This window comes from Podarcis gaigeae (genome assembly GCF_964106915.1).
Source record: "Podarcis gaigeae genome assembly, chromosome: 1".
Lineage (NCBI taxonomy): Eukaryota > Metazoa > Chordata > Lepidosauria > Squamata > Lacertidae > Podarcis > Podarcis gaigeae.
The window spans coordinates 66,701,716-66,729,076 of NC_139678.1; the positions used below are offsets into that span (position 1 = coordinate 66,701,716).

Below are 27,361 nucleotides of genomic sequence, written 5' to 3' on the forward strand. Positions count from 1 at the left end.
AACACCCAGCCCAAACCCCCTGATGATCTCTCCCAGCGGCTTCATATACCGGTACATATTAAAAGCATGGGGGAGAGGACGGGACCCTGATGCACCCCACAAGTGAGAGCCCAGGGGTCTGAACACTCATCCCCCAACACCGGCCCAGGACACGGCCCAGGAGAAAGGAGCAGAACCCCCATATAACAGTGCCCCCAGCTCCCAGCCCCTCTCGACGATTTATATTGTCTATCACAATTTATATCGTGCTCTGAACACTCTGTTAAAAGTGGAAAGGCAAAGTATAAATTGGGGAAATGAATAAGCTTACCGGGCCTCCATGATGTGACCCAACATAACCTGAAAATACATAGTATTACTTAGCAGTATGCATGCACTAGCGTGTGAAACTACTTCATGCAATTTCACAAAATATGGGGGGGGGGCACTAGCAGGTGGTAAGATTCCTCTGGGGCACCAGCTGGTGCTTTAAGGATTAGCAGGTATATGTGTGCAGTTGAACCAGTTGGAAAATACTGACCCTATTTTGATCAAATGAAAAACAACCTCATGTGCGGCAAATTTTGTCTGTTTCAGTCCCCCCCCCCTCCCCACTTAGCAAAATAAAACACTGAAATGTTAAGTGGAGGATTTCTCACTTCTCCAGTTTGGGAGTGCATGCCTGGGGAAAACAGAACCACCATTTTTAAAGTGGCTGACGAAAAGCGGGTGAGAGGCTTTGTGTGGCTTGATCTTTCACTGGAATAAAGAAGAAGGAAGAGAAGCATTTTGCTTCGCGTTCTCTGGAAAAATTGTGGGGCTTCCCCCTCACAATAGCCTGCAGGGCCCAGAATTGTGGGGCTTCCCCCTCACAATAGCCTGCAGGGCCCAGAAACCGAAGCCTGCACATTGTAGACTGAGGGGGGCGGAGAAAATTGTGTGTGAAGGAAAACTGTGTTGCGAAAGGAAACTTTTTATGAGAGAATTGTTTTTAAAAGCACCAAGATTAGGAATCAGCTTTGTTTTATTTGCCTCAAGAAAACAGCACTTTCTCTTCATGTGGCTCCCCAAGTACTTGAGGAGAATTCCACACGCAGGCAGCTGCTCCACGTGTGTGCCTGGAACGTCAGGTCTCCAGGGAAATGTTGTTCCAGAAAAAGAAGGGTGGGGAAAGAAATGCGATAGCTGACAATCTTCGGGAAGGGGAGACACGGGGAAACGCCGAGCTCGCCTCAGCCTGGGCGCTGGGCGGAAGGAGGCGCCTTCCCTATTGGCGCCGGGCTGCTGCAGTGAGGCTCGCGGCCGCCAGGGAGAGCCGTTCGGGCGCCGCCTGGAGCCGAGCGAGGCGCGGCTGGCTGGGCGCCTGGCTTTGCGCGCAACTGGTGGCGGGGTCCTCCTTCTCCTCCTCGTCCGGGCGGGGTGGTCACGCCCGGCGGTGGCGGCTCCTGCACAGTGCCGAGGCCGGCCAGGCGAAGTTGGGCAGCGGCGAGGAGGGGCGGCGTTGCTGCTGCTGCTGCTGCTGCTCCCTCTTCCCAGTATGCCGGCGTCTCCCCAGTTGCCTCGGCGGCGACGGCAAGCGGGCGGCCGGCAGCGGCAGCCGAAGAAGCGCGTGTGAGCGACCGGAGAGCTCCTCTCCACTCACAAGGATGCTGGGGGGCGATGCCTGGCGGCAGGGAGGACGAGATTTGCCAGAAAGCGCTGAAGCTGCTGGTCGAGCTCTGCTCCGACGGGACGGTGGAGAACGACCGCTGCCTCGAGTTCAACTACTACCTGCGGGACAGCGGCAGACCCCGGCCCACAGACTCCGGTAAGCGCCGCGATCCTGGGTGGTGGGGGGCCGGGAAGGAACTTCGGCGGGACAAGGGGCTTCAGTTCCCTGGGTTTGGCGAGGTGGCGCGTCAGTGATTGCTCGATCCCATCCCTCCATTTTTCAGACATCTCCCTCCGCCCTGATTTTGAGGCGACCAGGACTTTACCCCGAAATGGTGAGGCCGGGGTTGATGTTCCCGGTCTGTGCAGCCAGAGAGCACGCCGTCCTCCTGGACACAGCGCCCAACCCTAGTCACATTTAGGCGCCAAACCCATTGGTTTCAATGGAATCTTACGTGCTGATTTGAATGGATGCAGAAAAGAATCCTGTTGATTTTCACAGAACTTGCTCTTAAGCATGGCTTTAGGATCATGGGTTTGCATCCTGATATTGGACCTGCTCACTCAGAGGGAAGTCCCTGGGAGTTGAGTGAGAGTTGCTCCCATGTAACACGTGTGTGTGTGCAGTGTTGCAGACATGGTCATGGGGCAGAGTTAAGGTACCATCTCTGAACTATTTTTAGATCCTGTGAATTTCTGTTGCTGCTGTAAGACCAGCACGTATGCAGGACTGTCAGAATAAACACATCTCCAGGAACCAAATCATGGCTGTGGCTCTGGTTGAACTCAGAGTGGGACCAGGGCGGTGTGTTCAAAAGGCATCACATGCTGGGTAGCTCTTAAGCTATTCAGATCTTACAGGAATTGTTTCTTTGCCTTGCTTACACAAGCACGCGCACGTGCACAACAATCAAATAAAATGTGACAGAGCGTTAAATTGCTCTTCTACATCTCCTACGAGTAATATAAGCATTTTGCAATATAACACATCTCTGTACCGTTGGTTTCATTATGGAAATCAACTGGCAGCATACCTTGCTTTCTTTAAAACATGTTTGGGGGGGGGCTGATTGTATTGGGACTAACGGAGCAAAGGGATGCTACTACCGTTTAATTAGTTGTAATCCTTTTGCTGGATAGCATAGACGTTGCTTGCTTCCTGAGCTATTTGAAAGCTAGCAGCTAACTTTGGAAAGTTGATTTGACCAGGATCAGGATTTAAGTGAGGTGGGCATGCTGAATTGTTAAACTGATAGGTGCTTCTGTTCTGTCTTGAAATGACTACTGAGCTCTGATCCTGAGTATACTTGTTTGGAAATAAGTCCTCCTGAAATCACAGAGGATTGATTTATGCATAAACGCACTTAAGATGTTGCAGGGTGGAAGGTAGAGGCGGGATGTTATACTTTGCAGCAGATGGGTTTTTACGTTATTGCTTTTCTTAGGAACAATTCTATATTATGTCCCATGGTAGCATTTTTATTCACTGACAAGCTTTTGAGTCCCCTCCGTCTTGTTTCCTACCAGAGAGACTGCATACCAGCCTCTTGGGCTGATTATGGGATTTATGTTAGATTATGTCTTTAGTGCAGTGCCTTTGGTTTCTTTTTGATAAACGTTCTGATTTAAATGTTTATTTCTTAAAGAAGCACCTCCAGCTGCTTTGTTGCTGCTCTACTTTCTGCTAGAATGTTGACCCATTCTGTGGCTGCTGAAGAAGATCAGAGATCTTCCTGATACAAATATGCACATGTATCAGGATAAATCACCAAAGGCCTAAGCTAAATCTGCATTGTTTCTCTGTGTGAAATTTTATCTAGTGCACATGCAGCTCCCAAGGACGTCTTTAGTCCGTATTGCTCTTCAAGCCATTTGCACTGGAAACATAACTGTTCACAGGGCTAGCGTAGATCATGCACCTAACACAATATGATGCACATGAAGTGCTCTCATTGTATATAATACCTGCCTCTGCTTTCCTGATGATTACTTTACTACTAAACTGTGAGTATGGGAAGCTACAAAGAAGTGCCTCCTTAGTGGCATTTATATTCTTCTGAAACTGTGGGTTACTAACTACAAAGTTTATTCTGCTGAACTTAGCGGGACTTCAAGGGGGGGAAATTTTGGATCATGCTACTGAAGTCATCCAATTTACTTAGAAATGAAGCCCTGCAACAAGATGTTACAGTGTGCCACAGGTGTTACCAGGGCCTGTGGCTAAGTAGAATGGGGGGGAGGAGTTAACATTGAATACAGGAGCCCCTCTCTGTTGTAACTTGGAACTTGATTCATGTATGTTTTATTTATATTGTTAGTTCTTGGACATTTAAAGGGGAATGCAAGTCAATTGAACTGGTGGTTTTGGCCTGGAATGAGGTTCCAGAAGGAAACTTAAGGAGCTGGATTTTTACTTCAACCTGAGATGTATGAGGTATTTTTGACTGGAAATCCAGAGCAGCCTCAGTCCAGCAATGTTAACAGAAGACTACTGTGTCCCGTAAGTCTGCAGTGAGGATGCAACAATGAACTGCACTGCATATTTCTCAAGCCGACCATGTGGGAATAAAGGCAATGGATAATACCTCAGCAGTGCTGTTGAAAACTGCTCACTTAGCTTGAATCCAACCTTCCATTGGGGTTTAATACTTCTGGAGATCACTGCAGAGTTGTTGTAGATCACTCAGAGCCTAAGCTGCAATAGTTCACATGAACTACACTGCAGGCCTGTCATAAACCATTTCCTCTTCCACAGCCTTTCCAACTTGCAATATGGTGATGATGAATTGCATTTGGGGAAGGTGGGATGTGGTGGCTACACTGGTGTCCAATCCTGGTTACACAGAAACCTTGGATTTCTCCATTGGTTTCTTTGGGAAGCTCTCACTTCTTCTGTTCCTAACAACATTTAAAAATAGCTTCTCGGTGTGAACTAGCAAATGAATTCTTTTTAGACTATAAGAAGATTCTCTCTATACTTCTTGTATCTGTGTCTGTTTTTCCCCATTCCTTTTAGAGGATGAAGGAGGAAGTGACAAATAGACTGAAGGACAATGGAGGAAAAGACCTAATGATATTACTGTGTACCTTCTACTCTCTCCTTTAATCTTCTTGCCTTGTTTCTCAGCTAGCTGATCAGCAGTTCTTGAAGCTGAGCAGCCAGGTCCATTTTCTTTTCCAATTTTCTGTGGCTATTGAGCATACTTGTTCTGTGTTGGGCTGTTCTTGGGTTCCCCGCCTGCCCTGGGGGTGCTTTTCTTCTAAACATTTTTTGTACATCTGCAAACCTTGAGGTTTTCTTAAGCCTGCTAATATCTCCTCTTGCGTGTGGATGCCCCCATTTTAGCTAAAACTAGGTTACAGATGGCCACCCAACCTCTGCTTAAAAACTTCCAAGGGAGGAGAGTGTACCACCTACCAAGGGAGACCATTCCACTGTCGAACAGCTCTTTCTGACAGAAGGTTCTTCCTGTTGTTTAGTCAGAATCTCCTTTCTTGTCACTTGGAACCATTCATTCAGGTCCTGCCCCCTCCAGAGCAAGAGAAAACATGCTGCCTCCATCTTCCATGTGACACCCCCTCAGATATTTGAAGGTGGCTACTCTATCTCCTCTCAATCTCCTCTTTTCCAGGTTACACATACGCAGCTCCCTCAACCGTTCCTCTCAAGGCTGGGCTTCCAAGACCCATGATCATCTTGGTTGCCCTCCTCTGCACATTTTCCAGCTTGTTAATATCCTTCTTAAATTGTGGCACCCAGAACTTGACACAGTACTCCAGGTGTGGTCTGACTAAGGCAAAATAGTGCAGGTGGCACTGTGGTCTAAACCACAGAGCCTAGGGCTTGCCGATCAGAAGGTCGACGGTTCGAATCCCCGTGATAGGTGAGCTCCCGTTGCTCGGTCCCTGCTCCTGCCAACCTAGCAGTTCAAAAGCACATCAAAGTGCAAGTAGATAAATAGGTACCGATCTGGCGGGAAGTAAATGGCATTTCCATGCGCTGCTCTGGTTCGCCAGAAGCGGCTTAGTCATGCTGGCCACATGACCTGGAAGCTGTACGCCAGCTCCCTCGGCCAATAAAGCGAGATGAGCGCCTCAACCCCAGAGTTGTCCACGACTGGACCTAACGATCAGGGGTCCCTTTACCTTTATGACACTATATTTCTGTTGATACAGCCTAGTATAGCATTAGCTTTTTTCCTGCTGCATCACACTGTTGACTCATGTTAAGCCTGTGGTCTACTAAGACCCCTTGATCCTTTTCAGAACAGAAGCTGGAGCCAAGCCACACTGATCTTAAAATGAAGAACGGAATCTCCTTCCACAGCACTGCTGAGGAAAAAAAATTCCAATAAGCAAAGTTTCTTTTTCTGCCAATAAGCTCCACAGAGCTTTAAGTCACACACTGTGGCTCTTGCTAGGCAGAGTAGAGACCCTGATACCGTGATTACCTGGATATTGAGCTGGGTCTCTATTCTGCCTAGTAAGAGGCAAGGTGTGTGCCTCAAAGCAACGTGAATCTTATGGGGAGAAAATAAACTTTTTTTGCTGATTGAAATCTCCCTGCCTCAGCAAGGAAGCCTATTGCTATGCTGGGTCCGTCTCTAGCAAGAGGCATGGGGCTTGCACCTTGCAGATTGTGCAGGCAGAAAGCAGCTTTTACTGCAAAGTAAAGCCCTTTAGGCAGCTGAGAGGTGGCAGGGGCTTATGCCTTGGAGATGAGCAGGCAGGAAATGGCCATTTACTTTGCAGTAAAGTGCTGCTTCCTGCCTGTCTTGATATATTAAAGAGTGAAAAAATATGAAAGCTTTATTGCGGTCTGGAGTTCATACCGATAAGAGACAAAATAACGATATATCGCCCACCCTAACTTTCCTGTGACAGCCTTTAAGATATTTGAAGATGGCTATCACATCTCCTCTCAGTCTCCTCTTCTCCAGGCTAAATGTACCGGTGTTGGCTGTGTTTGGTGCTGTTTGCCTGGCTTATAGTATTGGGGGTTGTACACGCAGTCCTCATAGAGTGTGGACATTCAGCTAAGAGCCCTATGTACTCAAGAACTCGTTGCATCTTCCAGTACAGAAATATACACAGGTCTTGTTTGCTGTGGGTGCCGGGGCTTAATAAAACCATGTATAAATACAACCTTCTTGAGTGGTTCTTGACACATTGCTTTCCTAAATAATGAGATACACTTCTGTGCTTTCAAAGTAAAATCTATGCATTCACATGGCTTTATATTTGTTGCTATACATGAAGTGATATGTACATGTTTTAGGACTTTGTATTTAACTCACTTTTCAGTGGTTGAAATATCACTGTGTGAAGAACACATTAAAAGAAATCCCTGTGCTGTGTGCTTTTCTGGCCATGAAGTCGAATGTCTCATCCTGGTTGGAAAACAATATATTGAGTTTACACAAAAAAGAAGGGAAGGTAGTGTTCTCTGTAGCTCGGCAGAAACCCATCAATAGTAGACAGGCCAAAGACAGCTTGATTTATTCAGACAAGCCGTCTCATTGAGTTAGTAGAAGGCAATTAATGGGCTCTGAAGAACGTCTCTTCAGGTTTTCGAGGACTGGAAGAATGGTGGCAACAGCATGGAGCCAACTGAGGGAAAAATACCTTTCTAATTAGTAGCTTGACTCCAACATTATTAATATCTTAGCTTAATTCAGGTAAAAATGTTTGCATTAGGGGATTCGGTCGTTATAGGGAAGGTTGCTAAGAAATATGTAAGATGGTTGAGGTTTCAGATGAATTAAAAAAAATGAAGAGCAAGCATTTTTGGTACTCTTTTACATACTGCACATAGTGAGTTCTCAGTTAAATCAATACTTCATTTAAAGCCCATGGTTTCCTGAGTGAGAATGAGCCTCTGTACAAGCAAGTGCCCCTGCTTAGGAATGTGCTTCCATATGTATGGCAGGGTGGATGCATGTATGGAAAACCTGTTTCGCTTCCACATGCCTTTACAGGATCCTTCACTGTGCAGAAAATGTGTATCCATAGCTTAATGCAGTGCTTTTTTTCTGGGGGGACACAGGGGGACGCATACCCCTAAACATTTTGTGAATCTAAGTTTGGCCTCATTGAGGGGCAGTATTTCAGTATGAGTAGGAAAATGAGTACCCCAAACATATTTTTTTTTAAAGGAAAAAAAAAGCACTGGCTTAGTGTAAAACAATTTATTTGATTTGTTATATTTCCTTGATTAGTGTATATATTTCTCATTCAAATGAATCCCAATAAATCCCAATTGTAAATCCCAGTTTACAAACAAGGAATAACAATAACATGATTGAATGTAATTGAACATCACAAATACAGCATACATCATATAGCATAATTAACAGATTATCGGTGAAACAGTTACACTCTATAAAACACTCTTAACAAAGCAACACCTAAAAGAATAAGTCAAACATCACAATTAAAGCAAAAGTCATATTATGCGTTTAGCAAATCAATACAGCATTTATCATCTATAAAACAATACTAACAACATTAACAATATAGCAGCCAAAAAAGAAACAAAGCACTGTTAAGTTCATACACACATGCTCTGCGCCCCATGACTCATAAACTATCACTCTATTTATCTCATTAAAACACATCCACATGATGCCTGTGGCAGCAACTCCCTTCTGAAGGTTCTTCAGGCTGGAGGTGGGGCAGCACAAGTGAAACCACCCACCTGCTGATGGCAAACAAGAGTATCTTTCCCTTCACAGTTCTTCCTCTGGAAACAGCTCCCTTATGAAGGCTCCCGGGGCTGGAGAATAGGCAAAGCAGGTAGGAAAAGCCATTACCTGCTGGCCAACACAGAGTCACATAGTCCTATAGCATGTGACCCCAGCAGTAGGCAGCACTATGGCAATGCACTACAGTTAAGCTGTCATTTCCCTTGTAAATATTGACCAGCTACTGTCTGAAATATGATGAGTACAGATTCAGCCTGACTGATCTTGAAGCATCAGTTTGCTTTTACAGAAATGAAGAAATGTCATTGAACTAGTTTCAACATATAGTTTATCATGATGGGAATGAGTTGCACTAAGCCTCAGTCTCCTTTCCCCCCTGCTTCTGATCACAAGTTCAAAAGTTTTCATTTCGGATTAGCCACAGCTTGTCATTTTGTCCAAACCCAATAAACTGTAGTAAGTCTAAACTATGGTTTGTTTGAAATAAGCCAATTTTGAAGGTGTTGGCTGGTTAAGGAAAAGTCTCAGGTAATTTATCTGATATTTTCTTACATTTATATTCTCTCTCTTTTTCCGTCATGGAGCCCAAGGCAGTGTACATGTGGTTCCCAGGAAGTCTCCCATAGATCAAATCCAACCCTGCTTAACTTCAGCAAGGTGGTAACCTCATGTGCAGCTTCGCACCATGCCCTGGGATGTTGTGTGTTTACCCCTCTAAGGTAATTGCATCGGTGCAAGAGCTGTAGTTAGAGTAGAAGCTTCTATCCTATCAGCTTTTTAAATGGTCAAAGTCCATAGTGCCATGTCAAATGTGCCCCTTGTGGAAGACGAGGGCTGCCTTCCATGTGGGCAAACTTCTGGAAGTTGCTTGACAGTGCTGGGGGGGCAGAGGCAAAATAGGTGGAGCAGCAGATATGACTGTTACTTTTGCATGGTAGGCTGCATTCCAGCCATGGAAAAGTCAGGTTTCTACACACACACACACACACACACACACACACACACTGCCCTCCATGCAGGCAAGCAAGAGATATTTTCAAAGAATACACTTTAGTCAAGCAAAGGTACTCAAGAGAGAGTGGAACAGCAGTTGGTAAGGAGTGTAGCTGTCAGGGACTGGCTGGATGAGGAAGAGTGGTGGGAGCCAAAATATCTGATGGGAATTGGACTGCAAAACATCTGGATAACTCCAGGTTGGGGGAAGGTTGCATATTCCTATTGGGGGAAGGTTGCATATTGCTATTGCTATTGCTATTGTTATTATTTACCTGGGTTTTTGGACCTCAATTTTCTGCATATTTTTTAGGGTGTTTTTTTTTTTTGTGTGTGTTATATGGGCATTTTGTAAATTGTCCAAGTAGTAACATTTACAGGTTTATGGATGCCTATCTTCCTGCAAGTATCCTCAACCCCACCTGCCCAACAAATACCAGGGACATGGAGCCAGTACAGGAACATTGAGTATGCAATGGCTGTATTCAGTGCAGTAACTTCTTAAGTCCCATCTCCAGAGTGTAGGAGTAACAAGGCACATAACAACCTGGAGTTATCCAGATGTTTTGCACTCCAATTCCCATCAAATAATTTGGACTACTGTGAGCGTTTTCTCTAGGGTAGCACCTGTTAACATTGGTGAGCATGCATGACCTGGACCAAAGTTGTGACTTGAGATTGTCAGCCATGAAAAATGGTTTTTAGCAACTGCTGTGCTCCATACTCTTCCCCCAGAATGGGCCTCTTCCTTGAGAAACTAGTAAGGATCTGACCCTAGGAACTTTCCATTAAAAATTCATAAAGGTCATAGGAGACTGTGGTGAAGCCCCAGAATAGGATGAAAAGAGAGATCAGGAAATACTTATGCAGATAAGGATGATAAATAGAAAGGCCAGACCATTAATCATGCTGAATTTCATTAATGCCACACTGAGTGGAAGAATGAGACTACCAAAACCAAATAAAGCTTTCTCTTCCTTATTGCCATGCTGGGCTGCATATTTTTGAAGCCCAGAAAACAAGCCAGTGGGCCCGCTGCTACTTATTTATATTAAAAACAGCTTCTGACAAATTACAGTGTAAATAGATGCTGTTGGTTTAACAGAGGATATAGGATTTTTGGAGCTTGTGAGCAAAAGGAATGAAAAGTCACATTTGATCATTTATTCAAGTTAGGAGCAGATGCTTAGATCTAGGAAATTAAAAACCCCACAAAGTCAAGGATGTCAGATAGGCTCTGAATGAACTGTGTGAGACATTTTTATGCCAGTGGAATCAGGGTCTTGTCATTAATATTTTACTTGTATATGTGTGCTCTTATTTCTGCATGCAGGGCGGGCGGGGGAATAACCTAGCAGCATAAATTATCAACAGGAAAACTAAAAGTGAAAACACCCTGGATAGCATGTATTTTGAATGTTCTCTTGTTTGTATAGCCTCTTACTGTATGTGTATCATATGTGCACAAAATACCTAATTCAGTTTTGCTTTGCATTATGCTTGATAAAGCTAGTGGGTAGGGTGTGTTTTGCTTGATCTGTCATAGAGCAGAATATTTCTAGCAGAGAAGCCTAGCCATATAAGTGGGGAAGAAGCTTATTCCTGTGCAGCATGTGACCGGGTCCTGACTTGAGGCATATATTGCAATTCAGATGAGACTACAGTGGTACCTCGGGTTACATACGTTTCAGGTTACATACGCTTCAGGTTACAGACTCCGCTAACCCAGAAATAGTTCTTCAGATTAAGAACTTTGCTCCAGGATGAGAACAGAAATTGTGTTCCGGCGGCGCAGCAACAGCAGGAGGCCCCATTAGCTAAAGTGGTGCTTCAGGTTAAGAACAGTTTCAGGTTAAGTACAGACCTCCAGAACGAATTACGTACTTTACCTGAGGTACCACTGTAGTTGCTGTGGGGTTGTCCGTTGTGTTAGTAATACTAGGGCTTTCACATTTAAATTTCAGTAAATTGGCAGTCCATATTCTGGAACAGGAGAAGAACTAGGGTGGAATCTGGTGGGTCATGGTTGCTGAGACTGGGAAGGTAGGTCAGTAGTGAAAAGAAAAGAAAGAAGAAAAGAGAAGAGAAAAGCTTAGTTCAGCTGGGTCTGAAACTTACTGCCTTATCCGAGCCAGATATTGGTGACTTACAAAGACAGTTTTACTGTCAGGACCATTAAAATAATGTATGTTAGGCATCCATTGATTCTGTGATATTTATGAATAAGAGACTGGATTTTTCAAACAGGGCTTAAGTAAGGATAACCAAATCTATGCAACCTTACACTCCCATGCCTCCCTTCTGGCAATCTGAGGGATTGCAGCTGCTGCCCCTGCCCTCTTTAGTTAGTGACTTTCCAAGAAAGGATGAGGGATCACACTTTAGATCGCCTCCTTTTAATATGGCAGGTTGCAAGCACTTTGCCACTTTAGAAAGAAAATTGTGCTGGGGTGGGGCATGCAATTGGCTAGGATAGCTCTAGGCCACAGGGGTCTAATTTGGCCCACAAGTCCATTCTCTGCAAAGCACATCCATTGGCCCCATGTGACCTGTGGGGCAGGTCAAGATGTAGCTGCAGGGGAACAAATGGGAATTGAAAGGGAACTCCCAGTTGTTCCTTAGCAAGTGGGAATCACTGATAGTGCCTATCAGCTGATCGGCACCACCATGGAGCCCATTTGAAGTTGTCCATTTGCAGGTTTGGTTTGAATTCAGTCTGCACAAGCAAGCAGGCATCCTTCACCTGCAGCTTTGCAGTCAGCTAGATTGCCACTGGAATCATGCAGCACAATGTAGTTGCAAAGAGCTTGCAAGACGCCACTTTAAAGGAGGCAGCCTGTGCCACTTAGGACCCTCACCTCAATTTTCAAGAGGTTTGGCAGCTCAGAGGGGCATTATGTTCCTAATTAAAATCACCAGTCCAAGAGGAATTGCTCTCAATATAATATTTTCCCTCTGTGATGTTACCTCACCCTCCATGCCTATTGACTGGCTGAGATGAAAAAGAGATTAGAGGAATTAAATAATGCTGCAACAGCATAGGGAAATAATGGCTGTAAACAGTGCTGGAGTAAAAAGGATTTAGGAAAATGTTTGGGGAATAAATGCCCACAATGCCCTCAAATTGTTCCCTTGCAAGCATTTGGTGCAGCCTATTTCACTTCCTTCATAGGCCTTTGTTTAATATGAAGAATCATTAACTGGGGTTACCGTAAATCCTTAGGAAATGTGAAGCTGAAATAAGCTAAAAGAAATAATCTTTTCTTTTAAAAGATGCCTTAATTTTTAAAGAAGGAAAATATATAATATTTTATGCTTGAATAACTCAAAAGTGATTCAACTGATTTTGGTCAAACATTTTCATAACGGCATGAGCTCTTAAAGATTAATTTAAGCATGACAAATTTCAGCCGAAGGGGAAGAACATTTATAAAGTCGAGATAGCGTGGAATTGTGGGTTTATAGGTGGAGTAACTCTTTCAAGCTGAGGCTTAGGATGTAGTAAGTTAGCTATGATGGGATTGAATTAGGGGCACACTTACCAACATTTTGACGCCTCTGTCAAAGTGCAAATGGACTCTATAAATGGCACAGACATCCTGGTTTGGTAGCATTTTATCCGTGTTGCACACAGTTATAAAGAATTCAATGAAGTGCAGGATGGCAGCAATTGAGCATTCTGGCAAAGCTTGCAAATGAGCCGGTAGCTCTAAAATACCATAGTTTTACCCTCCCTGTGTTTATGTAGGGCATGGGTAGGCAAACTAAGGCCCGGGGGCCGGATCCGACCCAATCGCCTTCTAAATCCGGCCTGCGGACGGTCTGGGAATCAGCTTGCTTTTACATGAGTAGAATGTGTGCTTTTATTTAAAATGCATCTCTGGGTTATTTGTGGGGCATGCCTGGCGTTTTTGCATGAGTAGAATGTGTGCTTTTATTTAAAACGCATCTCTGGGTTATTTGTGGGGCATAGGAATTTGTTCATTCCCCCCCCCAAAAAAAAATATAGTCCGCCCCCCCCCCACAAGGTCTGAGGGACAGTGAACCAGCCCCCTGCTGAAAAAGTTTAAAAGTAAAGGTAAAGGGACCCTTGACCATTAGGTCCAATCGTGACCGTCTCTGGGGTTGCGGCGCTTATCTCGCTTTATTGGCCGAGGGAACCGGTGTACAGCTTCCGAGTCATTTGGCCAGTATGACTAAGCTGCTTCTGGCGAACCAGAGCAGCGCACGGAAAAGCTGTTTACCTTTCCACCGGAGTAGTACCTATTTATCTACTTGCACTTTGATGTTCTTTCGAACTGCTAGGTTGGCAGGAGCAGGGACCGAGCAACAGGAGCTCACCCCATTGTGGGGATTCGAACCGCTTAATACTCCATGACGTGCTCGTCCTTCCTTCACTTTAATCTGAAGCTTTCATTAATGACGTTGTGGTCAGACTCAAATGAAAATAAATGGGGGGGGGGGACGAAACACTGTACACTGAAAATATATAGGATCTAAACTGATGCAGCAGTGAAGGTGTTAAAATATTTTCAAAATATGCATTTCTGGAAGATTTGAGTTGAAAGGAAGTGACTCATTATACATATAGAAACTAATGGGGGAGATCATTAAAGACCCCAAAAACTATAGCTGTATCCACTATGCTATAAAACATTTAATACAGTTTTATTGTTTAACATTGGTAAATTGGTATGATTTTGTTAAATATATCTCACTGGTCCTTTTAAAACTATAACTAAATTGGGACATTTTTGACCCAGATATTGCATTAATCGGTGCTTTTTTTCTGGAGGTATTCAAGCGGTACCAGTACTTTTTTTCTAGAAAAAAAAGCTCTGTCATTAATAATATGTATTTTACAAGGGAAGGGGGGGTTTAAAGCATGCCCCCAAACATGGTTCCATCATCCTTTTTTTTTTAGGCACTTAAAAGAGATATGTTCAACTTGTCTTTAACATTGTACTTGAATTAATTGGCTACAGTGAACATTAACAGTAAAGGGACAGGCTCTTAACCTAATTAGTGTCAGTGGCTAATGTTCAAGTACTCGGGTTGCAAGGCAGAAAAAGCAGTAACTGCCAAATATCTTTGGAGACACTGGCTAAAAGATATCTGTTAATGGGGGTCTCCCGGCTTCCTGCAAGCAAGGTTGGGTCCTTCTAATTACTGTTTTACATAACTGTGACAATGTGGATTTTAATGGTATTTGTGGCTTCTACCAGCAGGCTAATAACTTTCAAATAATACCATTTAACTGAGAAATGGGGAAAGCTTTGTCCTGATACTTGTGAGGAACTCGTTTGTTTGTGTGATGTCTTTTTACTTCTCTTCGTCAATGCTGTTTTAAAAAACTAAATCATGTGGCAGCTCTGCTATGCCCTTACAGACCTGTCAGTCTGCCTCTGTTCCCTCATCTGTCCTATGGAAGGTGGTAACAAGAGCCTAGTTTGCAGGTAATGCAAGTAACAAGCTTTAAGCATTTAGGGGGAATGTCGTTTGAAAAGAAATTGCTTCCATAATTAAAATACCGTATTTTTTGCTCTATAAGACTCACTTTTTCCCTCCTAAAAAGTAAAGGGAAATGTGTGTGCGTCTTATGGAGTGAATGCAGGCTGCGCAGCTATCCCAGAAGCCAGAACAGCAAGAGGGATCGCTTCTTTCACTGCACAGCTATCCCTCTTGTTGTTCTGGGTTCTGAGATTCAGAATATTTTTTTTTTCTTGTTTTCCTCCTCCAAAAACTAGGTGCGTCTTATGGTCTGGTGCGTCTTATAGAACGAAAAATACGGTAGATGCCAAGGATGGGTGAAAAGGCTAGAGGCAGCTTCAAGGTGGAACCCAGAACAGGGCAATACAGTACCCCCCTCTCACCCACAGCCCTCCTTATGTGGTCATGTGAGTAGCAGGAAAGGAGGAGGGAGCTGGTATTCAGGGATTGTTCTGGATCCGCATACCCTCCAATATTCTGCAGATGAAAACAGGAAGATTTCTCACTCCCCCAACTGAACCTCATTTGTGTCTCCCCCTCAAGCATTTCCTCACAGAAGAAGGGCAAGTGCCACCACAACTACAACAACAGGACACAGCACACACACCTTGTACTGTCCTGAGAAAACTCCTTAAACCCAATTTTGTGTTATTCTTTGCTAGATTTACAAAAAAAGAAAAACACACACCAATAAATACATTTTAGAAAGGGGCAAGATTAGATGCGGGCGCACAAAGCACTTAATAAGCGCTCCACTCCCCCTTTCTTTCCGCCCAGGGCAGCCCTGCCCTCTGCCTGCCCCTCAGAGCTGGCGCGTCACTAGGGCCTGGGCCTCGGTGGCCACAGCCTCTCATCCTCCTCTCCTTCTCTTCAGCAGCCACTGTGAGGAGGAGGCTGGTAGTGGCAACCATGGAGAGGCCACGGAGAGGCAATGGGGTGCTCCTTTACAGCCACAGCCGCTAGCATCGCTTGGGACAAGTGCCAACTCATTCTCCTTCCCAAGCTCAACAGCAGTTGCACTCGCAGGGGAAATGGGGACATTCAGGGATCAAATCAGCAGCCCTGTTTAGGGAAGTTTTTAATGTCTGATGTTTTATCATTTTTTAAATATTATCATTATTATTATTATCATTAATTCTGTTGGGAGCCACCCAGAGTGGCTGGGAAAACCCAGCCAGATGGGTGGGGTATTAATAATAAACTATATTATTAATAATAATCATAATTCCAGGACTGTCCCTGGAAAATCAGGACATTTGGAGGGTATGGATCCCTCTCTCCTAAATTGGCCAGAAGACAAGCCTGAGGCTGACTTTTGACTACCATTTCCTAAAGAATAAGAATAAGAACTGTATACCTCCCTTCACCTGTAAATCTCAGCGGTTCGCCACATAAAAATGCAAGATAAAAAAACACACAAAATACATAGTAAAATAAAGAATTAAAACAAAATGAATGAAGGTCATGATTTTACCTACCTTCCACCTGACATCACATATGATGATGGGAAGGGGCAAGTGTGTGTGGTTTGGGAAAAACCCAAATGAATTAGGCCCACAGAGTGGATATTCCCAAACTCTGGGCTAGATGGACTAATAGTCTGAATTAGTATAAGGCAATTTCCTATATTCCTATAAGTTGCTATGTATTAAGTTTCCAAGAGGCAAAAAATATTATTTGCATGCCTATATTTCATTCGCAAGTGAATCACCTTTGCCTTGACCAAGAGTGGATTTCAACGTAGCCCTAAATGGGGTCCGCACTGCCCTTCGATCACAGCATGTTGAATCAGACCCTGTTGCAAAGCACAACTTGAATGTTCTCCCGCAGCCTCAGTACCCAGTCTATAAAATGGAATTACAGCAACTGCTATTGGAGCATTTGCCAGCACTGTTGTAAGAACAGGCAAAGAAGATTTACAAGCACTTTGCGCATTTATATTACACAGGTGCTTATGTATTAGGTGAAATCTGCTGCGCTTAAATTACTGACCCTCCATAAGGGGAAGGCCGTGAGTCTCTCCCAACTCTTGCCCTGCCCCTGCTGTTCCCACCTGCCTTTTTTATGCCATCTTCAGAATAAAAGGCAACATGTTGCACAAGCCTGTGGTTCCTTTGAAAACATTTGACTCCAGAGGAGGACATCTGGGATAAATGAATTGTAAATGCTGCCATTAATTATTCATCTTAAAAACTAAAGCAAATGTCACAAGAAAATAATAATAGGAGTCAAACTGCAGGTCACAGTTGTTTTCAGTATTTCTGTAGGCATGTTTGACTCCGGTTAGGCATTAGAGTATCAAATCAATCAATTTATTTTTCCCCCAGTATAAACCAAAACCACCAAAACAAAAGAAACCCAAATTAAATAGATCTCAGATTTATAATTTTCTGATCGAGTTATTAGTAAAGACAACCAGTTCAGTAAAGCTGCTCACCTTCTGTTTCATCTTTTTAAGAGAGATGTCAGGGAGAAATGCCAGCCTTTAAGCCTAACCCATTGAAGTTATGATTTTTATCTTTGGGTGAGATCCTGTACTTACTTACCTACAATCCACCTCATTGAAGCAGCAGTGACACTCAGAAACTGGGAGAGCAATGCGGCCCTACCCAGGCCACCCCACCAGTCACTACTAACTATAGCAATGGTACCCCCCCCCAACCCTTTTAAAAGCAAAGGTTTTTGTGCTTTGGGAGCGATGTGTTAGCCTGTAATACAGGCACTCCTGAAAAATAATTTCATGTGGCTTGAACACATCAGAAGATCGCCCTCTGCCTTCTCTAATGGTTCCCAATCTAGACCTATTTGCACACGGGAATAGGCTGTTGGTTTGCTTCTGTATCTGAGGATTCTCACTTGTGAAAATATGATGATCTCTCTCATCTTTGTCTTGGTCTGAAACGTTTTCCTTCAGCTGACAGTGCTGGAGCAGAGTATATTATTTAGGGAGTCTCAGGGTGTACGTATGTACTAGCAAAATGGTGGCATTCGCCACCAAAGCAAGTAAATCATGTTTCTCATCTCAGTGGTTTATGCTTAGTGGGGAAGAGGGCCTATACTAAGACCAACTTTGAGAAAACAGGACCTATACGCTCCAATTGTGACTACAGACAGATCTCTGCTTTAAAATGTGAGCTGTTTTGTGAATAAACATTTTTTCTTTTACTGTTTATGTGTTAAAAGTATAATAGCAACATAGGTATCAGTGAAGATATATACACTACATCTTTAACATTTGTTTTGAAAGACTGACAAATTATTCTGTGCAAGCAAACATAGTAGAAAATTGAATTGTGTGTTGGGCTTTCCTTCTGGTGTTTTTGGCTACTTACGATCTTCTACTCTTCTCCTGTGACCTCATGAAGAGGACACCCACAGTTGTAATAATTGCTGTTTTTACCCCCATTTTATAATGCTGTTATGCTGTTTTATTGTTTCAGTTATGGTGTTCCATTGTTTCTTTGTTATTTCATGCATACCCTTAGAGACTTTTAAATATTAAGTTGCTTAGAAATGTTTTGAAATCTATAAATAGAAAATAAATTGGGGTGGGAAGAAGCTTCATTTTGTTAAACTGGTGATTTGTGGAAAGCTGCATTCAGTAAAATCTGTGATACCCAAATGCTAGTGAGGATGAAAACGGGCCAATGCATCTTTCGTTGCTATATTGCCAGATTTTAGGAATTTTGAAGAATAAATAAAGATTAAGAAATAAGGAAATATTTGTTGCTTGATTTACTGGTCTATTAAAGAAGAAAAAAGTTCCTCACTTTTAGAGGACACCTGGTTTATTTCCACTTATTTATTACATTTATATCCTACCCTTCCTGCAAAAGGAACAGCAGGTACCGCATTAGAAGCATTTACTTATGTGCAAGTATAAAGGGAGAATGACTTTTCTAAGATGGAGCCTGTCCTCTACAGGCTTCATATGCTGTTGTATTTTAAACAGCTCAGCAAATCTACCAGTCAGTTAATGGGGCACCTTTTTAGTCAATGAATTTAATCTGTTAATGTAGCAAATAAACTCACTCAATGTTGTCATGCTATTTAAGTGCTCTTTTCCTCAGTTCTGTTCCCTGCTTGTGGGCAAACACAACACCATGTAACTTTCCTGTATCCTTCTGACCGACATTTGCCCCAAGCCAGACCATTGTGTGTCTTTGGATGGAGCTGCCATATTGAGGATTTCTTGTTTTCTTATGCAGAGAAGGAAACTCTGAGCACACACAAAATGTGCATGGAGTTGCTTCCTCCAAAGTGAAGAATAGGAAATTTCTTGTGGACAGGACAGTCCTATATGCATAGCCTGGACACCTGAAGCAAATTGTTCCATATATCTTATCTCCATTGTCCCAAGAGTAAATTGTGTGTGTGTGTGTGTGTCTAAATCTTTAGATCTTTAAATTAAGATTTCAAAAGACAGAATTAAATGCTTTGTCTGTCATGCTTTATAACTGCTAATTAAAGGTGGTAGCGAAGTAACATGCCATCCAGCCTTCAAAGCTCTTGTCTTAGCACAAGCCTTCTTGTTTTCTTGTATGCATTTCTTGTTTGTTCATTTGATATTATCCATTCTTTTCTTCTCGTATCACTTTAGGGATTAAAAAGAGTGGAAATGAGTCATCTCAATATTTCCGCAGCCTCATTTTCACTCTTTTCTTTTCATTGTGCCTTTTTTCTTTCTTTCTTTCTCTGACCTTCTCCCACGTAATTAATACTAATTAATTAATTAATTAATGTCTGGAAGTGCAGTTTAGTATACCAGGCGTCAAATAGAGCTAAATAGATAAGAGTTTGTACCAGAAATGGCATGTGGGAAAGACAGCAGAGGAAATGGTATATTCCATTGGACCACCTTGGGGATTTAAAAGCGAGACAAGTTTCAAAAAATGGGATTCAGAAATCCATGGCCAGGGGTGATGGGGCTCAATAGGGAGGCATAGCCATTTCTATAACTGTTGCTTGTGCCAGACTAAAGGTGAGACCCAGTGGGTCCTGCGCTAGCCCTGAGCCCTATGTCAAAATGCTCCATTTCAGGGTTTTCCGCAAGCTGGTACCAGTGGCATCACTGCCGACACTACCTTCAGCCTACTAGTTTGGCAGGCATGATAGGGCTCACCTTTTTGGTGGGACTTCCCTGCCAATGGCCGAGTTCTTCCAATGGTGATGGCCAGGATGGGGGACACTTCCACTCCATTCAACTCCTCCCTCCACATTGAGGGTTTGGATTATCCTGTTATTTATTTTATTTAGAGCCTCTCTAGTCCACTCTTCATTAAAAATAATCCCAGCATAGGGTACAATGTGCAAAACAAATACTTAATGAAAAAACCGATTTCACAAAATCAGTATGATATTAAAGCTTATCATTGCAAACCACAAATCAACAAGTCAGGGCAAGCTGCTGAACTTCAGAACTAGTTCAGCTAAATACTGATAGGTGTGTGTGTGTGGTTTTTAATTGGCACCCAAAAGTCTCATGGGTTGGTGCCAATCAAATCTGTGAGAGGTGGGCATAACACAATAGGTTACATCACTCTATCCATCCTTGTACTTTCTATTATTTTATATAGACGAACTCTGTCTCGCATATACAGTCACAAGCTGTGAGTCCTAATTTGGATCAGAATCTCCACATCACCTCCACTTCATTGAAAAGGTGAGAGAAATCCATTCTTTCACCACCCTCACTGTGTATGACAGGTTTACTAAGGGGTGCTATGGAGTGATTAATTGGTGTTAAGTTAACTCAAGTGTGAACTCTTAAGAAGTGGCTATAATACACGTACAGCAAACATGATGAAACACATTTAACAATAGTACTAAGCATTCATACTGCATTTTAGAAGAGCTTTAATGTTTTTGGTGCTTTCTAAAAATATTCTTGTTCAGGCGAGCCTATACAGATGCTTAGAAAGTTGAGGTAATTTTAATTGGCTTTAGTACTTTTGTACGTTTTAAAGTAGGGTTGTAATTTTTTTGTTTGTTTTATTGTCTTGTCTTTTTGTAAACCACTTTGAGGTATCTTACAATCAAGCAATGTATAAATTGTGTGAAATAAATTAAGGAAGGAAGACTTATGGTTTCCAAAAAGGGTAATTTTTCCTAAAGTTGTGACTAATTTTCAGGGCACATTCTAAGCATTCTGATTAAGAGACACACCCAAGGTATTTTTTTGAGGGAAACTAAAACTTGTGATAAAACTTGTGAACTTTTTTCCAGAGGAATTGGATCTGCATATCTTTTCCAAACTCGGAAATTAGTGTAGCTGTCTTCTATCAGAAGCTTTTATTGTGTCCATTTCGGTAGAGGCTTCCCATACAGTTTTCCCTTTCTCTAGGTTCAGACAGCTGCCCATTCGCACCACCTTCGTTTTCAGGCTTAAATTAATAAATGTGAGCCATAATGATCTGCGGCCTTAAAAACCCCTCATTGCCTTCTCCTCCAGTTAGTTGTTCATATGAGGTACTGACATATCATACCTGGTTGAACAGCTGACTGGCCTTGCGGGTGTGGAGAAACTTATGAAGAGCTAATAATAAAGACCCACCTGACCAGCACTGCTATGGGGAAAATTTGCCTTCCTCCCATCAGAAACTACTGCCTTCTCCTTTCATTGTAGTCTCCCCTGACCTGCAACCCCTGTTGTTCCTTCTTTTGCTGACAAGCTGCCACTGTGAGCAGAGATCGTGAACATTTAACTCATGACTGTATATAAAAAGTTATTTCCTATTGGTACCCAGAAATTAATTCCTTCTGAACTGCCAACTGAAAAAAATACTCATAACATCTACTTCTGGCATGCCAGATGTTTTTAAGAGCAAAAGAAAAGCAAAAGTACATCAGGCATTAAAATGGCTAATGTGGTGTCTTAGGTATTATTCCTGGGCTGTGGAGTCAAGAATGTATTTTTATTTTTCTATTTTTTATTATTAATTTTCAAGAAACAGGATATAAGCATAAGCATGACATTATCCAATGGCCAGGTCAGTAAGTATTTTGTATAAAAATTATAATATTTTGTTCATTCATATTCAAAATCGGATTTTCAAATGGTGTCTGTGGTCTAATTGCCTGAAACTACTGAATGTGAGATAGACTAATAGCCTATTCACATCACACCCCTCCATTCTTTCCATGATCTATGGAAGTATGTGAATGAAAGTTTTATCAAGTAGGCTACCATCCACAGTCCTTACATTGAACTGGGTACCTTAAAAATCTGTATAGAAGCAACGTTAGCTACGGTATGCTCCAAAGATTCAAGTGTATTTAGAGTGATGTAGAGATTGAGACACCAGCCTTGATTGTTTTTGTCACTGGTATGAAGTGCTCTACTAACATGAGCAATGTAACACCTGAAATGGAAATTTGTCCACCTAACCCACTGTGGGTTTTTAGCGAACTTCTATTGAAGTTCGAAATGTACATTCACATGGGCTAGCTTTGCCGTTAGACAGAGTGAGATGGCTGTCTTAGGCAGTGGAGATATGAAGTGCTGTTTAGGTGTTAGCAGACAGACCCGTGCTGCGCCCCATTAGCTAGACTGACTGCACCCCTAAGATAACGTGGAGAACACTGTCCCATCACCAGTTCAGATGGCTTTTGTACATGGAGCTGTGGAGCAGGGGGAAGAGGAGCTTGCTCTTTTTTTTTAGGCTGTAAAATTTGTTGGGCCAGCCCCGACTTTCACAGATTTTTTACAGGTAGAAATCATTAGCTCTTGGTTTATATGTTACATTGCTCCCACTAATGCTAGTTGATGCCAGTAATAGAACAACTAAAAGCTGCAACTGAAAGAACAATCATAAAAGACACCATACCTCTTTGTTTGTAAACTGTTAGAGTTGTGGTGTTTCTGGTGGCAGAACTCTGTAACAAAGAGGGATTCACCTTTTTGGACTGAGGCTGTCAGTATTAATGTCCAGGATTCTTAAAAACTGAAAAAACAGGATGGGATTCACCCAGTGAACCTCATCCGTGGTGGAAACCTTGCTTGCGCAGTGGGGATTTCCTCCCTCTCCTTCCCCCTTCCATGTCCCCACACACCTGAAATTGGCCCTGGGGGTGGGTTTGGGAGCACCCCCAAGAAACAGGGCAAGCTTTCTGTTTGGCAAGCTGAAATGCTTGCACAGGATCGAATTCCACCCTTAGCTTTCTTGAGTTCTGGCACCTATTACTGCAGAAAGTTTCTCTGAGGAGTTTGCTGAGTCATGCTTAAAAGTCAAATAATTGGACGGCAGTGACACATCTTGTTTAGAAGAAGAGGAAGTATGAAAAAGCACTTTTGAATTATAAAGTGTTAATGCATTCCTAATTGCACTAGAGTTCTTCTTAAGATGCATGTGAATCAGATTTTCCCTGTTATTACAGCAGGGTAGTACATTTGGTGAGCTTGAAAAGAGAATGTATAACTGGTGCAGGTTTTCCCAAAACAAGACCTGACTAAATAAGAGGGTGGGTACAAAAGCAGCCACAGATTCAGGGAGAAAACTGAAGCTACTCCTTAATGTTTTTTGAAAGTATGGAATTATAGATGAGTTTTCATAAAAAAATTATTTAGTGAAGTGTTGAAAGATGCTTTGAATTGCTCCCACCTCCAGCCATCATCTTCCTTCTGTTGGCCTCTTGAGTAAAAGCGAATGTGGTCATTCCTGTTGCTTCTAACACTTTATAGCTTATGCATTTGGTTAAGTCTCTGGACCAAAGTAGATGAGATGTTTAGAGATTCTGAATGGAAACACTCTCTTCCCCCCAGCATCACTCGCTTGGTCCAGTTGGGAGCCCTTTGAATCTGCTTTAAATTAAAAGATGGGGAGACCTGCTCTGAATTGATAGTAAACCTTTTCAACCTCCCACTGATAAATTTTGAGTGTGAAGGAAGCAGCCATTGGTTATGCATGGTATGTGCCCATCCAACCTCACCTGTTCACAGTCTCATTAAATTGGAGTATTTCAGGATTTAGATAGCCTGTAATTCTATCAGTGCACTCCCATTAGCACTTTGTATTGTTGTGTATGTAACATTACCCCAGTATAGCTATGGAAATACCCTATTTTAAGCTGCCTATGTGGTACAGCTTTTAAGATTCATCTATTGCTTCCATTGAGTGCAATAGGGCCACATGAGCTTACATTCTAGCATTTCATTCAGATCTGTGTATAATACCTAGTCCACTTGCCCATGCTCTTCCTTTCATCCTCAGAAGCGTGTGTCTTCAGCTACTGTAGCAAATCCGTCCGACCCTCCTGTGAATCAGTGGGAGGCAGAAGAATAGAGTCACATGGCAATTTTCAACATTGAAACACTTAACTGTGGCATGTCAGCTGTCACATGGTTTGCTCTTTGCTAGCAGAAGCCAATAGGTGTTTCAAATACCTGTGAAGCACTGGAGAATGAATGGGTCATAATGTAGATTTAATTGCAGTTGCAGTCCTTTACTTGTTGCTGCTGAAAAGCCGCAGGCCAAGGACTTTGGGCCAAATTGTTCATTTGCAATGCAGACATTCATATTAATCCAGGCAAGGCGTTATGAGGGGGTGCTGCTTCAAAAAGTGTTAGAAGGATTTCTGAACATCTCCTGTCCTATGTAAACAAAGTATGAAAATACAAGGTGATCAGTAATGCTGTTGACAATTCCCAAGGAGGCCAGCAGCATGATAGAATTTAAAGTAAATGAAGTGCCAGTATACATCAAGGCAAAATCAGGATTATTTACTAAATTCTATCAAGCAGTGCGAACATGTAGGTAAATGTTTGAAGTTTTATTTTCTCTCCTAAATGGCACCAATCTTCATATGTGACTCTCCCTTGGGAGGTAACCAAAGAAAGGCAACATTACTTTTGACTGAGCAGGTTCCTTTATGCTCTGGCTTTCTTTAAAATATTTTTGAAATCTTAGAACACAGAGTTCTTCCCAGCTTCCTTCATACAGAGAGGCAAAGCTATATAATTGTGTTAGGAGTTTTGTTCGCAACAAATCAAAAATAATCATAGTGCTGCTGCTTTGCAAGACATTTTTGCTCTCTTAAATTGCATTAGCTTGGTAATTTGTAGAAATACCTCCTGTACCTGTCCTGCCTGATTTATGATGTGGTTTTATCCAGTCTCTGGATTGAACACAGCCTGTATTTTTATTCTATTAGCATGTACCCACTTACAGCTAAATAATTTGTGTTATTGTTTGTTCAGATTTTATTCCTCCTGTGTCCCTCATACTCAGGGTGCATTATGACACAGGCACAACCCCCCCCCCCCAGACTACATTAATTTAAATGTTACAGTAAGATTAAAAACTATAAAACAAAAATAGTGTCATGTAACATTTATTATATTTATGATGATAAAATTCTCTAGATGCCATACAAATAACAAGAGAATAAAGACATTACAACCAAACTACACTGCAGTGAAAACAGAATAAATGTAAGGGAAAAAGTAAGCTGAAAAGCAATATCCCATTCTCCTCAGTCTTGCTCCTACCATTATTTCGAAATACTTATCGACTGCGTTATAATTAGAAACCCCAAAGGAATGTATGCAGTAAAATTATTGGTAAAATATCATTGCTCTTTAGGGCTAAGGTGAGCTGCTTTTCAAATCCAGAAAGAATGGTGAAGGCTCTCTTGCCTTCTCTCAGGACAATTTAAGTCTGTGGCTTTTGGTAATTTCTAAATTGGCAAGCTATGGTTTGCAGTTGGATGGCTCACAGCTTAACTATGGTTTGAACCTTGCCCACAGTAGGGCATGCTCAAGACAACGAGGTTAACATCAAGAGTGGTGTGGTGTGGCAAGATAGCTGGTCTGTCTGAGGTAGTGAGATGGGGCTCCTTCCTACTGCTAACAAATCTTTGCAATGATTTGTTGTTTTGAGGAGGGAACTGGCAGGGGAATAATAGAATCATAGAATTGTAGATCTCGAAGGGACCATGAGGGTCACCTAGTCCAACACTCTACAAAGCAGGAATCTTTCCGCCCCACGTGGGTCTTGAACCTCTGACCCTGAGATTATGAATCTCATGCACTACCAACTGAGCTGCCGTTGGGGTTTGTAATCATTTCTTCTAACATGTTGGTGGGCTCTTTTTTTTTTTTTAGACTTTGCAAAGAATAATTGATTTGTAGCTGTGGAGAATCAAAGCCTGAAGAAAAAACCTTTTAAAATGTTGTGTTAATATAAAAATATGATTGTTAAAAAAGGTAATAGGTAAAGGTAAAGGGACCGCTGACCGTTAAGTTCAGTCGTGGACGACTCTGGGGTTGCAGCGCTCATCTCGCTTTATTGGCCGAGGGAGCCGGCGTACAGCTTCCGCGTCATGTGGCCAGCATGACTAAGCCGCTTCTGGCGAACCAGAGCAGTGCACGGAAACACTGTTTACCTTCCTGCCGGAGCGGTACCTATTTATCTACTTGCACTTTGATGTGCTTTTAAACTGCTAGGTTGGCAGGAGCAAGGACCGAACAAGGAACCGCCGACCTTCTGATCGGCAAGCCCTAGGCTCTGTGGTATAGACCACAGCACCATCTGCGTCCCTTTAAAAAGAAAAAAGAAAAAGGTAATACCTATGTGTAAACAACAGTAACAGTGAGAGTGAAAAGATCAGCTCTAGCTGAATCCTAACTGCTACTTCACGGGGCCTCTAACTGCCAGCTGCTACAAGGCACCTGTTCAAAGAATTTAGGATTCAGTATGACCTGTCAGCTTATCGAAAAACTCGAAAGGTCAGTGCCAGGTTAGATTTTGGGGATTGCAGATTCTTGTAGGGTGGAATTCAACATTTCACTTTTCATCCTTGCCAGATGGGACGATCCTCCCTTCTCCCCTGAACCCTGTTCTCCACCCAGCCGCCCAAGCCAATTTCAGAAACACAGAGGGCAGAGACGGAGGGAAATCCATGTTGAACAAGCAGGAAGTCCTTCAGCTGACGTGGTTGGTTAGCTGAATCCCACCAGTAATTAGTATTCAGCCATTAGCAGAACTGCTACTCCAATTTTTCACTGAAAGTAACTGTGACGAAGAGGCAAATCAAGCTTTTGAACACCAACAGGCCCCATTTCTGAGCTTTATTGCATGCCCAGTCACTATGAGTGGGTATCAGTGATGCAAGAACATTGCTTTCCCTATCGCTGCCTATTTTGTAGATTCTCTCTTTTAAGCTATGATCACACAGTGCTGTTTACATTCCCTGTGGGAGCTCCTCTTGCTTAATTTGCTGCCCTAAATGGGAAAGCTTTTATGTAAAGCTTAATTGGATGTGTGTTTTAGAAATGGTACAAGAAGAGGTTAAATGGATGTTGCAGGAAATGCAGGTAAATTGGCCTGGTTGCTGGCGGTTGTTTTATCCTTTCAAAACCAGCTGTTCCGGAACCAGGAATGAGGATCCATCCCCTTCCACAGCACAATAAGGTAGTGTCAAGAGAATAGCATTTCATATGCAAAAGGTACTTTGAACCTGTTTGAAAAAAATCCCATGCACTTGGTTTGATTTCAGATTCCTAATACTGGTGTAGCTTTGCTGGTAACACTGGCCTCTTAGCACAT

General features: G+C 42.6%; 1 protein-coding gene across 5 annotated transcripts in view; it reads left to right on the top strand.

Moving 5' to 3' along the window:
- Window positions 1-1,191: 1,191 nt before the first annotated feature.
- Window positions 1,192-27,361, top strand: part of SYT9 (synaptotagmin 9) — an 80,248-nt gene continuing 54,078 nt past the window's right edge. For 3 of the 5 annotated variants that reach the window (XR_014560649.1, XM_083725233.1, XM_083725234.1), the window contains exon 1: window positions 1,306-1,786. Coding sequence is in view for 3 of the 5 variants with exons in the window: in XM_083725233.1 (XP_083581359.1) it covers window positions 1,639-1,786 (148 nt within the window). In the remaining 2 variants the exon portion in view is untranslated. Of the gene's footprint in view, window positions 1,787-27,361 lie in introns of all 5 variants that reach the window. The other 2 variants (XR_014560648.1, XM_083725232.1) reach the window with 1 other exon arrangement.